The 13,013-nt window shown below is 41.7% G+C and overlaps 1 protein-coding gene across 1 annotated transcript in view; it reads right to left on the bottom strand.

Annotated features, from left to right (window-relative positions):
• Positions 1 to 1,484: 1,484 nt before the first annotated feature.
• clmna (calmin a) overlaps positions 1,485 to 13,013 on the bottom strand; it is a 73,562-nt gene continuing 62,033 nt past the window's right edge. Inside the window, exons 7-13 of the mRNA XM_030724996.1 lie at positions 12,645 to 12,838; positions 10,276 to 10,358; positions 8,035 to 10,179; positions 7,081 to 7,259; positions 5,650 to 5,737; positions 5,506 to 5,558; positions 1,485 to 1,659 (exon numbers count right to left, since the gene is read on the bottom strand). Coding sequence (XP_030580856.1) covers positions 1,542 to 1,659; positions 5,506 to 5,558; positions 5,650 to 5,737; positions 7,081 to 7,259; positions 8,035 to 10,179; positions 10,276 to 10,358; positions 12,645 to 12,838 — 2,860 coding nt within the window. The 3' untranslated portion in view covers positions 1,485 to 1,541. The remainder of the gene's footprint in view (positions 1,660 to 5,505; positions 5,559 to 5,649; positions 5,738 to 7,080; positions 7,260 to 8,034; positions 10,180 to 10,275; positions 10,359 to 12,644; positions 12,839 to 13,013) is intronic.

The following is a 13,013-nucleotide window of genomic DNA, read 5'->3' on the forward strand; positions in this document are numbered from 1 at the left end:
TGCTCCCCAGGCAGCGCACTGCGAGGAAATCTAATGGGACTGAATACTGCAAGGAGAAACTGAAGGCTACCACAACTTCTGATAGTTCCACAGACATTCAGGAAGCTGCTCTAAAACACAACAGACTTTAAACTCCTGTTTGTGGTCTGGAGATCTGCTCTGTCAGCATCAAACATGTGCAACAAGATCCTTTATGAGCTTTGAGAACAGTGAAGGAAAACTTTTTATTAGCTACTGTAGGAACAACACAATTAATGTATGAGGACTTATGAGCTGTAAGTGTTTATATTTTAATGTAATAATTGCAATTTAATGAATTATACTGTTATGTATTTTAGAGCATTTGAAGACTGTAATAAAGCCTTAAAAATGCATCATAATGTTTGATGAATGTGCTTAAAATACACTGTAGCATCACACTGTCAAACTAACAATTACAGCTTTATTCTTAAAATAACTAATTTGTTAAAAAAGAATTTTATAACCTTTTCTAGTAGACAGTTTATAAACTTTATTTTAATATTAAGACTAAAGTGACGACCTTTTCATGAATAAACCTGCAGTATCTTTGACAGTCAGGTAAAAGTCAACGATACAAAGACACCAATCATGAAAAAGTTGGGTCGCTGTGTAAAATGTAAAAAACAAAAAAACAATGTTATTATTCACAGTAAAACACAGAAAATGTATCAAATGTTTAAACTGAACAAATGAGTCATTTTAAGAAAAATAATATCTCATTTTGAATTTGACAACATCAACATGTCTCAAAAAAGTTGGAACAGTTTCCACTGTTACCATCGTCTCTTCTTTTAATCACACTGAGGGAGCAGCTGCCGGACTTTGGGAGAGGAATACTGTCCCGGTCTTGTCTGATGGAGGATTCTGGCTGCTCAGCAGTCCCAGGCCTTCTTTGTCCTATTTACGGTTTCATGCTGTGCCAAATGTTTTCTATGACTCTTCTACTTTGAAGCCATGCTTTTGTAATAGATGGTCTAGTTACAGGAAGGCCTTCCCTCAAAAAGGAGCATGTTTCTCTAAAACCTGAATATACCTTTGAGCCAACTCCACAGACACCAGTTCATACCCAGTACCATCAGAGATGCAATCATAACAGCCCTAGTCATGTTTTCCAAAAATCTGAATTCACCTGACTGCAGAATTCTTCTGTTTTTTTATATTTTACACAGCGTCCAACATTTCTCAGAATCAGCTTTGTTCACAGGGATTTTTGAATCCTGCAAAATGATTTTAGTTATTTGTGAATTTTTAACTTCATTTCTATGTAGGCATGGACTTTTTTCTAAAAATATCACAATGTATTTCCCAATGCCGTGACCTTTACACTCTCACACAGACTGCTTCAAACCACACTAAACACAAAAAGCATAAAAAACAAGCTTTTGTAGTTTAAAATTATACATCTTTTAAATGTCTTCAGTTAATTTGAATTCATTAAAAGGTGGCAGTTGGCTGTGTGTGTGTGTGTGTGTGTGTGTGTGTGTGTGTGTGTGTGTGTGTGTGTGTGTGTGTGTGTGTGTTCAGCGGTTCAGCAGCATGTCGGGCAGCATCTTCAGGTCGACCTGTGGCAGCACCCAGAAACAGTAGAGCAGCAGCCACAGCAGCAGGAGCACACGTAGCTCCCAATTCCCACTCCACCTGTAAACACACACACACACACATACACACAAACACACACACACACACACACACACACACACACACACACACACACACACACACACACACACACACACACACAGGGGTGTAATTTTCTGTCTCTGTAAAAAAATGTTATGGTCAACAGTATCAAAAGCTGCACTGAGGTCCAACAGGACAAGAACAGAGATGAGTCCACTGTCAGAGGCTCTAAGAAGATCATTTGTAACCTTCACTAATGCTGTTTCTGTACTGTGATGAATTCTGAAACCTGACTGAAACTCTTCAAATAAACCGTTCCTCTGCAGATGATCAGTTAGCTGTTTGACAACTACTCTTTCAAGAATCTTTGAGAGAAAAGGAAGGTTGGAGATTGGCCTATAATTAGCTAAGACAGCTGGGTCAGTGATGGCTTTTTAAGTAGAGGTTTAATTACAGCCACCTTAAAAGCCTGTGGTACATAGCCATGTACCTCACTGGGAGCAGAGTTTAGGTAGCTGCTCTGCACTGTGTTGGCACTGAAGAGCATAATAATGAAGGAATTAGATCCATAAACTTAGTTACAGCACTTTCAGAAAGACTTCTACTGTAATAAAACTTATTCCCCACTGCTGTGTAATCCATTAAAGTAAATGTAAATGTTATTTGGTGCAGTGGTTAGCACTGCTTCCTCACGGTTAGAATACCATCTGGAAGGCCTGGGTTTGATTCCACCTTGGCCCAAACCCCTCCCTCCCTCTGTGTGTGGAGTTTGCATGTTCTCCCTGTGTCTTCGTGGGTTTTCTCCAGATACTCTGTTTTCCTCCCACAGTCCAGTTACTGGGGTTAGGTTAACTGGAAATTCTAAATTGCCCATAGGTATGAATGTGAGTGTGAATGTTGTTTGTCTCTCTGTGTTAGCCCTGCGACAGGCTGGTGACCTGTACAGGGTGTACCCTGCCTCTCACCCTATGTCAGCTGGGATAGGCTCCAGCACCCCCACGACCCTGAACAGGATAAGCGGAAGTGAATGGATGGATGGATAATAGCTAACGGTGGCTAAGCTACCTTGATCTGCTCCAACTACAGGGGCCTGGTTAGCTACTGGATTTTCCAGGGTGCGGTGCCGAGTCTCCAATTCACTCAGCTGGCCTCCAAAACTACAAACAGACTACATGTATTACATACATGTACACCGTTACTGCTAAAAGAGGCTGAGGAGTAACTAAACATGTGACACTCAGAGCCGGAAAGTGCAGCAGGGACAGCGAGAAGAAGCCATGCTGCTACTGGTCTCTGGAGCTTGATAAAAGGCGACTGGACTTCTTTTTGTTTCTTGAAGATGTTTCACCTCTCATCCCAAAAGTCTTCAGTTCTCCTCAATGGGCGTGGTCCCCTGGAGGTGGTTGTGACCCTCTATTGTTCATGTGCATAATCACATGTGCCAAGGTGTGAAAGGAGGCCATTACCAAAGGGTCATTACCATCAGTGGTTTCGTGAAACCAATTTGGGACTTCGCTCCATTCTATCAAGTGACCTATTGAGGTCACCTTAACAAAGGTGTGAATGGGGGTTGAGGTGCCTGGGGAGGGAGCTCATGACAGCATGTCACCAACTTTGCCCCACTTACAATGCTGTCCTGAGCTCCCTCAGCTGTCAGCTGACCAGGCAGTCGAGGTTCACTATACCCGGAGAGACCGCCTGATTCCCAGCACATCGTTTTCAACCCCCCACTGGCTTTCGCCACCGTTTAGAAATTAAACACGGACGATGTTTGGTTAATCTCAGTGTTTCATTTGTTTCTGAACAAATCAGTTTGGCTGTGACTAAAGTTAAGTTTCATAACTGGATACTTTTATTTAACTTTAATGTCCTACCAGAGAGCTGTCAATATATTTGGAAATTAATCATTTGCTGTCCTAATTTCTTGACATTGAAAAATGTTATACTTGTTTTAACAACTTATTTTGAATTAAAGCTGGCATTAATAAACCCCCAAAAAGAGCAGAAGTTCAGGCTCCATTTTAACGCCTTTTTTTCCACAGCTGTGCTTCACGCTGTCATGGTTGCTAGGCAACAGGAGCTATGCTGAGGTAAGGGTGCACATATGAAGGTTAAGCCGTCCAATTTCGCAGTCGCTCATTTCCAGCGCCTCGAAGGACCCAGCCTACGTAGAGTGGGTCCTTCAAAGGCTGTAACGTCTGAACTGTGACACAGCTGCAGAGGGACACCTGCACAGGTGAGCTGACAGTGCATCACTGCATCACACAGCAGGAAACGCTGCGCAGCAAAGTCCTGAAGATGAATGTGTCATAAGTGGCAAAGTTTTAAATCACTGCCGGTTTCAGTCATTTCCGGAGGAAGAAGCCTCTGAATTTGTTGACGTGCCTCACAGGTGTGATGAGCTACCTGAGGAAATCTGACAGCTGATGGAAAGTAAGTAAGAAATGGAATAAAAGAGAAATAACTTGTTGTTTCTGGACTTTTTGCTGATATCACATCACAATTTTTATCTGAATCCATCCATCCATCCATCCGTCCATCCATCCATCCATCCATCCATCCATCCATCCATCGTCCATCCATCCATCCATCGTCCATCCATCCATCCATCTGTCCATCCATCCGTCCATCCGTCCATATTTATGTATGGTATTGACACTGATATATATATTTATGTATATAGTGCTTATGTATATGTGTATAGTTTTTTTGCTATTTTATTTTATTCTATTGAATTTTAGTTTTTAGTTTAGTTATTTGTTCTTACTCATCCTTTTCATTTTTTCTCTGTATTGAGCTGCTGTAATGCACAAATTTCCCCATCGTGGGATTATTAAAGTTTTATCTTATCTTATCTTATCCGTCCATCCATCCATTCTCTTCTGCTTATCCTGTTCAGGGTCGCAGGGGGCCTGGAGCCTATCCCAGCTGACACAGGGCAAGAGGTAGGGCACACCCTGTACAGGTCGCCAAATATAATTTAATGTGTTGAAGAAAAAGTTTCTGTATTCTGGCCATTAAAATTCATATTGCTGATTAAAATATTTTCAGTTTTAGACTGTTGAATGAATGTTAATCCTGTTTGGCCCACAACTTTTCTGTGTTTTCAAGTTTGGCCTGTTCTGTGATTGACTGTGACACCCCTGGTCTAGCTGTTTCAGTGTGAGTCTGGATGTTGGCTGTCCCACATCCTCTTCCTGTAGCCCCTTTCACTGGGGTTACATGTGTAATTCCAACAGTTTCTGCTGGAACAAGTGGACACATTTCGTGTTCACTTGTGCTGTGTCCTTGTCCCAGTAGCCCACTTATTGTCAGTGTGTCCTGGTTCCTTAACACCTGATGTGGACCATGTTAATCCAGACGACATCCAAGCCAGTATAGCTTCATTTCTCATTCATATTTCAAGGTAGGTTTGGGGAGCATATGGGTGTAGCCTGGTAATGTAGCACTACCTAGCTTTTCTCTCTCTCTCTCTTGCTCTCTCTATGTAAATATATATATATATATATATATATATATATATATATATATATATATATATATATATATATATATATATATATATATATATGCAAAATAAAATAAAGCCCCACTGTGATTTCATTTCTAAGAAAGCAAGAAAGGACCCACACACAATCATGCAGTCTTCACAGGTATATTCACAGGTTCTTCAGCTAATCTGCAGGCATTCATATCTCTTCATACAGAAATAAATCCTACTTGTGTGTTGTTTGCCCACAAGAACACCATTAGAAGGTAACTACTAGTTAACAACTTTATGTACCTTTATGTACCTTGCAACATAGTACACATGTATCATTGGTGTGTTACAAACAACTAAAGCAAGGAAGGAAATGTTCTCACCAAAAATCAGAGTCATCGCTGTCAGCTTTTGTGGTCACAGCTCTCTGATTATCCTGTGAAAATACCAGTTACACACTCTCACTATACAGTGGTAATTAATGTGATCAAATCTCTGTGGAGGAGGAAGTGGAGGATTAAACTCACCACTGACTCAGGGTAGCGAGCCCCCTTTCTGTGACGGAGGACTGGTGGGATCTGGCTTTCATCCTGTCTGCTGAAACTTGTGTCACACCTGACAACAAAAAGTTGATCACTTTTGTTCTCAACAGGAGACCCAGGTAATGGGCCGACAAAAGCCCTTATGAAAACAACCAAATGTTCAAACCTCCTGAATCCCAGAATAAATACAGGTCTGAAAGCAACATTAAGCAGCTCCTGTCCCAGAAACAAATGTAAAAGATCTGTTTCCTGAAATTTGAGGTTTCCTGATCTTGTTTTCCTGTTGGTGTCTGATTGGAGCTAAAAACACTTGAACAGGAAAATAATAAAAAAGAATCAAGTTCTGTTGTAATACTAAAAGGAAGGAAACTTTAAAATGAATTTGTCTTCCTTCAGTAATATGTGTAATAGGGTTACACTGGTTAGAGTGGCACACTCAATCCAGTTGGAAAAGACTGAGAAAATACCAATCTATCAATGACAGCATGATGCACTGAGTGTTTCTTTTCATTCACCTCTTTTACTCTGTTTATACTCCACTCTGCATTTACTCATTAGTTATTATTAATCTCTGTCTCTCTCCCCCCTCAGCAGATGACCCCCCCTCCCTGAGCCTGGTTCTGATGGAGGTTTCTTCCTGTTAAAGGGAGTTTTTCCTTCCCACTGTCACCAAGTGCTGCTCATAGGGGGTCGTTTAGACTGTTGGGTTTTCTCTGTAATTATTGGTACAATATAAAGCGCTTTGAGGCAACTGTTTGTTGTGATTTGGCGCTATATAAATAAAATTGAATTGAACTGAATGGAGTTCTATTTTATTTAATACTTTGAGGAGTGTATTATTTCCTGGTGCTTCTGTGTTTTGTTATCTCTGCTTCTTGTTTTTAGTTCTTCTTTAGAAGGGGTTAGGATTCATTCTGTCCCAATCTTGTCTCTGTGTTTAGTCCTTAGTTTCTCCTGTACGAAGTCAGTCTGGTCTCTGTGTTTGTTACTGCTGGAAAAATAAGTTACATTAACTGCTTTACTTGACATGCATTTTGGTTATTTAGAGGCGGGAACAAGAGAAAAATACCATTCTGGGAGATTCACAAGAGCTATTTTGAATTTTAAAATAATATATTTGACTCACTTTTTTAACAACTAAGTTTACATTATGTCTTTACACAACAAATGTGGGTTTAAATAATGTATGGATTATTTTCAGATGGGTGGGGCAGGAAATGTCCTGCAATTTTAGAATAGCCCTTAATTTACCATTGTCTCTAATTCTCAAACCACAGTTTAATTTCCTTCAGCCTCCACAAATGACTTTTCAGGACCTTTATGGAAATGCCTGAGCAAATTAAAAGAGAAGAGTTCCATCAATTGCCATAACATTGCTTCCGTCTGGGTAAAGTGTGTTTCTGGGTGTACACCTACCTCACAGGCACTGTGTTTTCTCTGGCAGAGACGAGCTCCTGTTGCTCAGCCTCACTGGAATCACTCCTGCCTGCTGGAACATCACCACCTAAGCATTCATACAGCTTTACTCCAGGCAACAAGCAATGCTGCTGGGATCCAAATACATTGTTTGTCTCTTGGGTGGTCTTTGTGATCACCTAATAGGATAAAGAGTGAAATTTCAAAGTTAATGATTAGAACCACAACAATGTACCTCAGAAACTTTAAGATACTGATAAAATTTACTGATTGTTCCCACGCAGAGAATGGACAGGTCTTTAAAAAGACCAACTTAGTTGTAATGGGCAGAGTACCAAACCAGTAGTAGATAGGGCTGGGTGATAATTCAATAGAAATATGAGACATTAGTAAGCCAAGAGTGTTGGTGAGATACGTAAAAGACCAAGGGCTCAAAAGATGAGGACATTGTTGAAAAGAAAGGTCTGAGGAACTTGGTACTGTAGTATCACAGTATTTTGGCTATTTAAAGTCCAACAAAGAAGCAGAGCAGCTTACACTGCAAACTGTGTTGGAAGCATTTTTCTGGAAAGGCAGGTAACCTTTACCATTGGATACAGTGCCATTTGTACAGGGCACACACAATGCAATACTTTACAGTCCCAGACACAACCTGTACCATGCCCTATGACAAAACATGAAGACACACAGTGATATCACAAATGCAGCAGTCTACATTATTGTAGAAGACATGATGCCAGTGAGCACAGTCGAAATGTTAGATTTAATTGGCCGATTAAAGTAACTGACCCTCAGAACAAACTCCCGTGCCATAAACATTTTTGTCAGATGACACTTTCCCAGCTAAACGTAGAGTGTAGACAGACAGTTGAACAGCTGGTTTTGTGGGAAGTGGTAACACTTAAAATGGTCAAAAATGATCCTTCAAAGAAAATGAAACAAGCTCACATTTACCTTATCCTGCTCTTCTATCAAATCCACTTCAGTCCTGAATTCTTTGTCATCTGGCAAAGTGTTTGAAGCTGGTGCTGGCTGGAGAGCAGATACACTCAAAACAGAGGGCCAGTTTTGTGATTCAGTGTCAGGTGGCTCTGTAAACATGAGCTCCTCTTTGTCAGGGTAGAACAAATCCATGGGCTCAATAGGGTCACCCACTAGATCCTCTGTTGGAGAACCTCGATCAAAGTCTGTATACAGCACGTCCATGGTTCTAGACAAGGTAGCTGATTCATAGCACAACATCCCTGTCTTACCACTTGGTTTGGTGTTGCAAGAATCCAGTGCACTGAGCTGTGTGCTGGGTGTGTCACTGCTAGAAAAGGTGACAGCTACTTTGCTCTTTTGTCCATCAGGTTGGTCAGTTGAATTTATACCGTGCTCAGTATCCACAAGTTGAGTTTCAGCCTTTATAGAAAAGTCAGTTTCTCCCTGAGGATCATCATGAGAAGACTCACATTTATCGCTAACTTTACCCTGTGTGTCTGCATGTGAAGATATATTATGTTCAATGATATCATTTGAATGCTGATTTTCTACATCCCTTAGTTCTCCTGAAGATGTTGGTTTAACATTTTCTGATGGACTCTCCAGAGTAATATTATCTTTGCTGGAGGTAGAGCTCTCATCACCTGGGTGTTGAGGACTGTTGGAATGCTTGTCTGTTACCTCACTTACAGTCACCATTGGCTGGTCTACATTATCATCAGCAATTTCTTGTCCTCCTGGGTTACATGTTCTATCATCATCCAGTTCGTCTGGCACACTGACAATAGAGATGAGAGGAATAGTCATGCCTATGTTTGCATCCAGGCTTGTTATTAAGACTTCCTCTATGTTGGTAGAACATGCATTTTCTAAAGCTTTGCAGATCTCTGAGCCATTTCTGTCCTGAGAGTCTGGGAAGTCTTTTAAAAGTTCTGCACTTGCTTCATCTTGTGTTTCTACTTTATTGCTCTCCTTTAAGACTTCTGGTTCATTTCTTGTGTTCTCTCTTTCATTCTCTACAGTTTCCACTTCAGCCTCCTCAGAGATACTTGTGTCTTGCAGACTTTCAGTTTGACTGTTAGTTTCTCCTTCATGGTTCTGTGCATCCACAGCTTTCTCTCCACATTCCAGGCCTCTGTGAGCGCTCTCTTCTAGAATACTCTCCATCACATATTCCTCAGAATGGTCACTGGATGGCCGTTCAATTCTGGAGCTCAGTACATGAGCTTTGAGGAGGTCTTCTGCACCAGAGTTGGCCCGTATTTCTGCATCACACAGTCCAACTGAAGATTCCTGCTCTGTGTCATTTCGAAGCTGCTCAGACTCTAGCTTTATTACAGCCTCAGTGTTGCTGTGCTGAGGTTCCTGCTCTCTTTCCAAGTCCTGATTGTTTTTTTCAAGGTTTGCTTCTTTCACTTTCACTACTTGCTCTTGCCTTTTCTCGGCATGCCCCTGGTCTCTCTCCTGAATGCTCTCCAGTGAGCTCAAAGTGTAAATCCCTTCATCAATACAACATTCAGTCATTTGCTGTTCATCAGGGGCTCCTTCCTCTATGGAGGGAATAAATCCTTCATCAGTAGCAGTTACCTCCACAGGGGTCGCATGATACACATGCCAAGCTGTTCCACTATCACACAGGTAACTTTGGTTCTCACTATCCTTCTCCGCTGTCACCCCAAACTCACTCTCCACCCAGGAGTCAGGTGAGCTGATTGCAGAGTCGCCCATTCCTGACTCAGTGTTTACAGACTCAGGTACAGTTGAGCTGGTGGGTGACTGAGTGTAAGACAGCTGTGGGGCATTAGTGTTGTTTAAGACTTCTTTCATTGGTTTCTTGGGGTCTTCCATGTGGGGGGAATCTGTCAAAATGTCATCACTGGACCACGATCGCGTTGCGGTAACCTTGAAGGAAGGTGACATTACACTTCTGTCTTCTGATACCGAGGAAATTAAGATTTTGGGTGGGGGGTGGGCAGTGTCCTTCTGAAACATGTATGACCGCTCCCTGACTCGGTTTCGGTGAGCACTTTTACTCATGTGGTCAGAGTCACTGTCACGGAAGTAGAGTCGGCCCATAGAGACGCTTCGTTCAATTAGCTGGCAGGGCTCCTCTGGCTGAGAGAGAAACAGAGGAATATGAATTTTCAAATGACTGCTTTGTTAAAATTCAATGTCCAAGAGAGTGATTTTGTCTAGGCAAGAAATTCATACCTCCTCTATACCAGGGAAGTGCTCCAGGAACTGAGACACATACGTAATGATAGACTGCTCATCTGGTGCATTGATAGACACATCTGGGTAGAGAGAGAGAGAGAGAGAGAGAGAGAGAGAGAGAGGCAAACTTGTTTTTCTTTTCTTTTTTATTACATACATATCCTCTGTGCAAAAAGTTCCAGAAAGAGGCTTGTAAAAATCAAAATCCCGATCTGATTTCCTGTTCAGGATCATCTTCTCAGTCACGTCCAGACAGCTTCCAGTGCAGCCGCTCTTTTCAGATTGCTCACTGGAGGTCCCATGCTGATACTTGCACTTTGCCCTTTGTGATTTCACCACAGACATCAAACTGACCTAAATTTCCTACCTCTACACTTGTGATGAGACTTGGGTTTCCAGTTGCAACCCAGCGGTTTTCAGCAGTTCTTAGTGGAAGAATGCACAATTACTAATGTGTCAGGTGAGACCAGGAGCATGCTTATCATACTTGACATTCAGGGGTTTAGACTCAGGGGAAACATCCTGATGCATCTGAGGGAGTACATTCAGTAGAAGCAATCTGAACCATTAAGTGCAGAAAAACACATCTTCACTCACTACCTCCTCCACGTCCTGAAAGGGAAAATCAAGTTTAAGGATCATTTTGACACATTGAAGGAGATCGAGCATGATCGGACTTCCACGGATTGATCTAAAAAAAAAAAAACCCCAAAAAGCAGCCAGGATGAAGACAGCCCAGAGATGCATGAGAGGATGATCTTGCAGGATTCTATATGTCCTACCTCATTAACTACAACACTGGAGAAAAAAATGATGGGGCAATCTATGGACTACCTCGTGGGAAGAGTGTTTTTTTTTTAACTGTCTCTTGCATATCAGACCATAACAAATACAGCACTGCAGCTCTGTCTAAAAAGGCACTGCCATTACTCTGTTAAATCAGTGAAGGCAGTCTGAAAGGGCTGTTGTATATTCCAAAAAGCAAAGAAGATAAGCAGTCCACTGTCATTCTGACAAGAAAAACTCAACACTTTGACCACACTTGTTGACACACTGCCAAAGGGACTTTAATTTTGGTAGCACTGAAACCTGAATTGCAGGTTTGAGGTGATTTACAGCCCTCTGGCGACCTACAGTGGGTCATTCAAACTGTTTCCACTTTTCCTTTGAAAGAGCCAAGCTAAAAATGTTGAAGTACTGGCTAGTCAAATTTTAATGGATCAGTCCCAAATTACAGATCCTGATTCACTGTGATGGTAAGAACGACCAGAGAAAATTATTTTTTGAGATATTCATGTTCAGACATTGACTACAAAAAAATGACATGAAAGTGGGTCGACGAATCATTTTTCAAAAAAATATTCCTAAAGTTTGATATACCATCACCTTCTTGAAATAATAGCCTAAACCATTTTTTTGGGCCACAGCAGCTTTTATTAGCAGTGGAGAGTGACAGGAAATGGGGGAAAGATACGGGCAAGTTGGCGACAGGCCGGGACGCGAACCCCTGCCGGCATATGTATGTGGTCGCCGGCTTCACCACTAAGCCACCCAGGCGCCCAGCCTAAACAATTTTTTAATGAAAGTTTTATTTTTGCCAAAATCCTCATATTTTAATTTTTTGTCTTTTCTGAAAAAATGACAGGCCTTTATTTTAAGACGGTGACAATATGAAGCTAAAGTTTCACAGCACTCATTATATATTTCCAAACTTTGTAGCATTAAATTTTTATGCAAATTGGAGAGCAGATGGCCCATGTTGCTTTGGGATGGGGTTTGATGCATGTATGACCTGCTTTGGGAAGTCAGTCCTGACAACTTCAAAAGTCTTTGGAGAAATGTGTCAAAGCAGTTAAAAAAAAAACTGTATTGATCTAAATATGGCACGTCAGCGGAAGAAGTGAGGACATCTCTTAACATTGGGTTTTAACCTCAAGAAATGGCTCACACATTATAGAAACTATGTTACTATTGAGGGCAGCATGGTGGTGTGGTGGGGCGCACTGTTGCCTCACAGCTACACGGTCTGGGTTCAAATCCACCTTGGCCCGGTCCTCTCTGTGTGGAGTTTGCATGGTCTCCCTGTGTTTGCGTGGGTTTCCTCCCACTGTCCAAAGACATGCGGTTACTGGAGTTAGGTTAGTTGGTGATTCTAAATTGCCAACAGTTGCGAATGGTTGTCTGTCTCTCTGTGTTGACCCTGTGACAGGCTGGTGACGTGTACCCTGCCTCAGGATATGCAGAAGGGATGGATGTTACTATTGTTCTTGATTTCTCTTTTATCGGAATATCTGTAATTCAATAACATAGGGGACTTAAAATGCTAACTAGAGTAGTGATTGAACGGATAAGTATTGTCTTGTTACCTTCAGGTTCCAGAAGGCGTGGTATGCCCAGGCTGTAGTGGGCTATTCTGAAGGCATCCTCTAGATTCTCCCTGGAACTTCTCAGCAGGGCTTTCCTCATGTCTACCAGGCTGGAGTCAATGGACTTAATAACAGCCAGGAAGGCCAGACCACTTGTCCAGCTTTTGCTAAAGTCCTGCACTGCGACTCCATACCTATAACAAGAATCAGACACAGTCTGTGGTCAGGGTCCAGGAATACCACCACAGCACAGTTATTTTTGGCCTTTCATATGGCTGTTATTAATGGCAGTCCCACCACTTATACTACAAATCCCACTATGCACTGCAACCTCTGCTGCGCAGGTCAAGACCTGTGCGCTAACCCATT

Source organism: Archocentrus centrarchus, unplaced genomic scaffold (assembly GCF_007364275.1).
Source record: "Archocentrus centrarchus isolate MPI-CPG fArcCen1 unplaced genomic scaffold, fArcCen1 scaffold_44_ctg1, whole genome shotgun sequence".
NCBI lineage: Eukaryota > Metazoa > Chordata > Actinopteri > Cichliformes > Cichlidae > Archocentrus > Archocentrus centrarchus.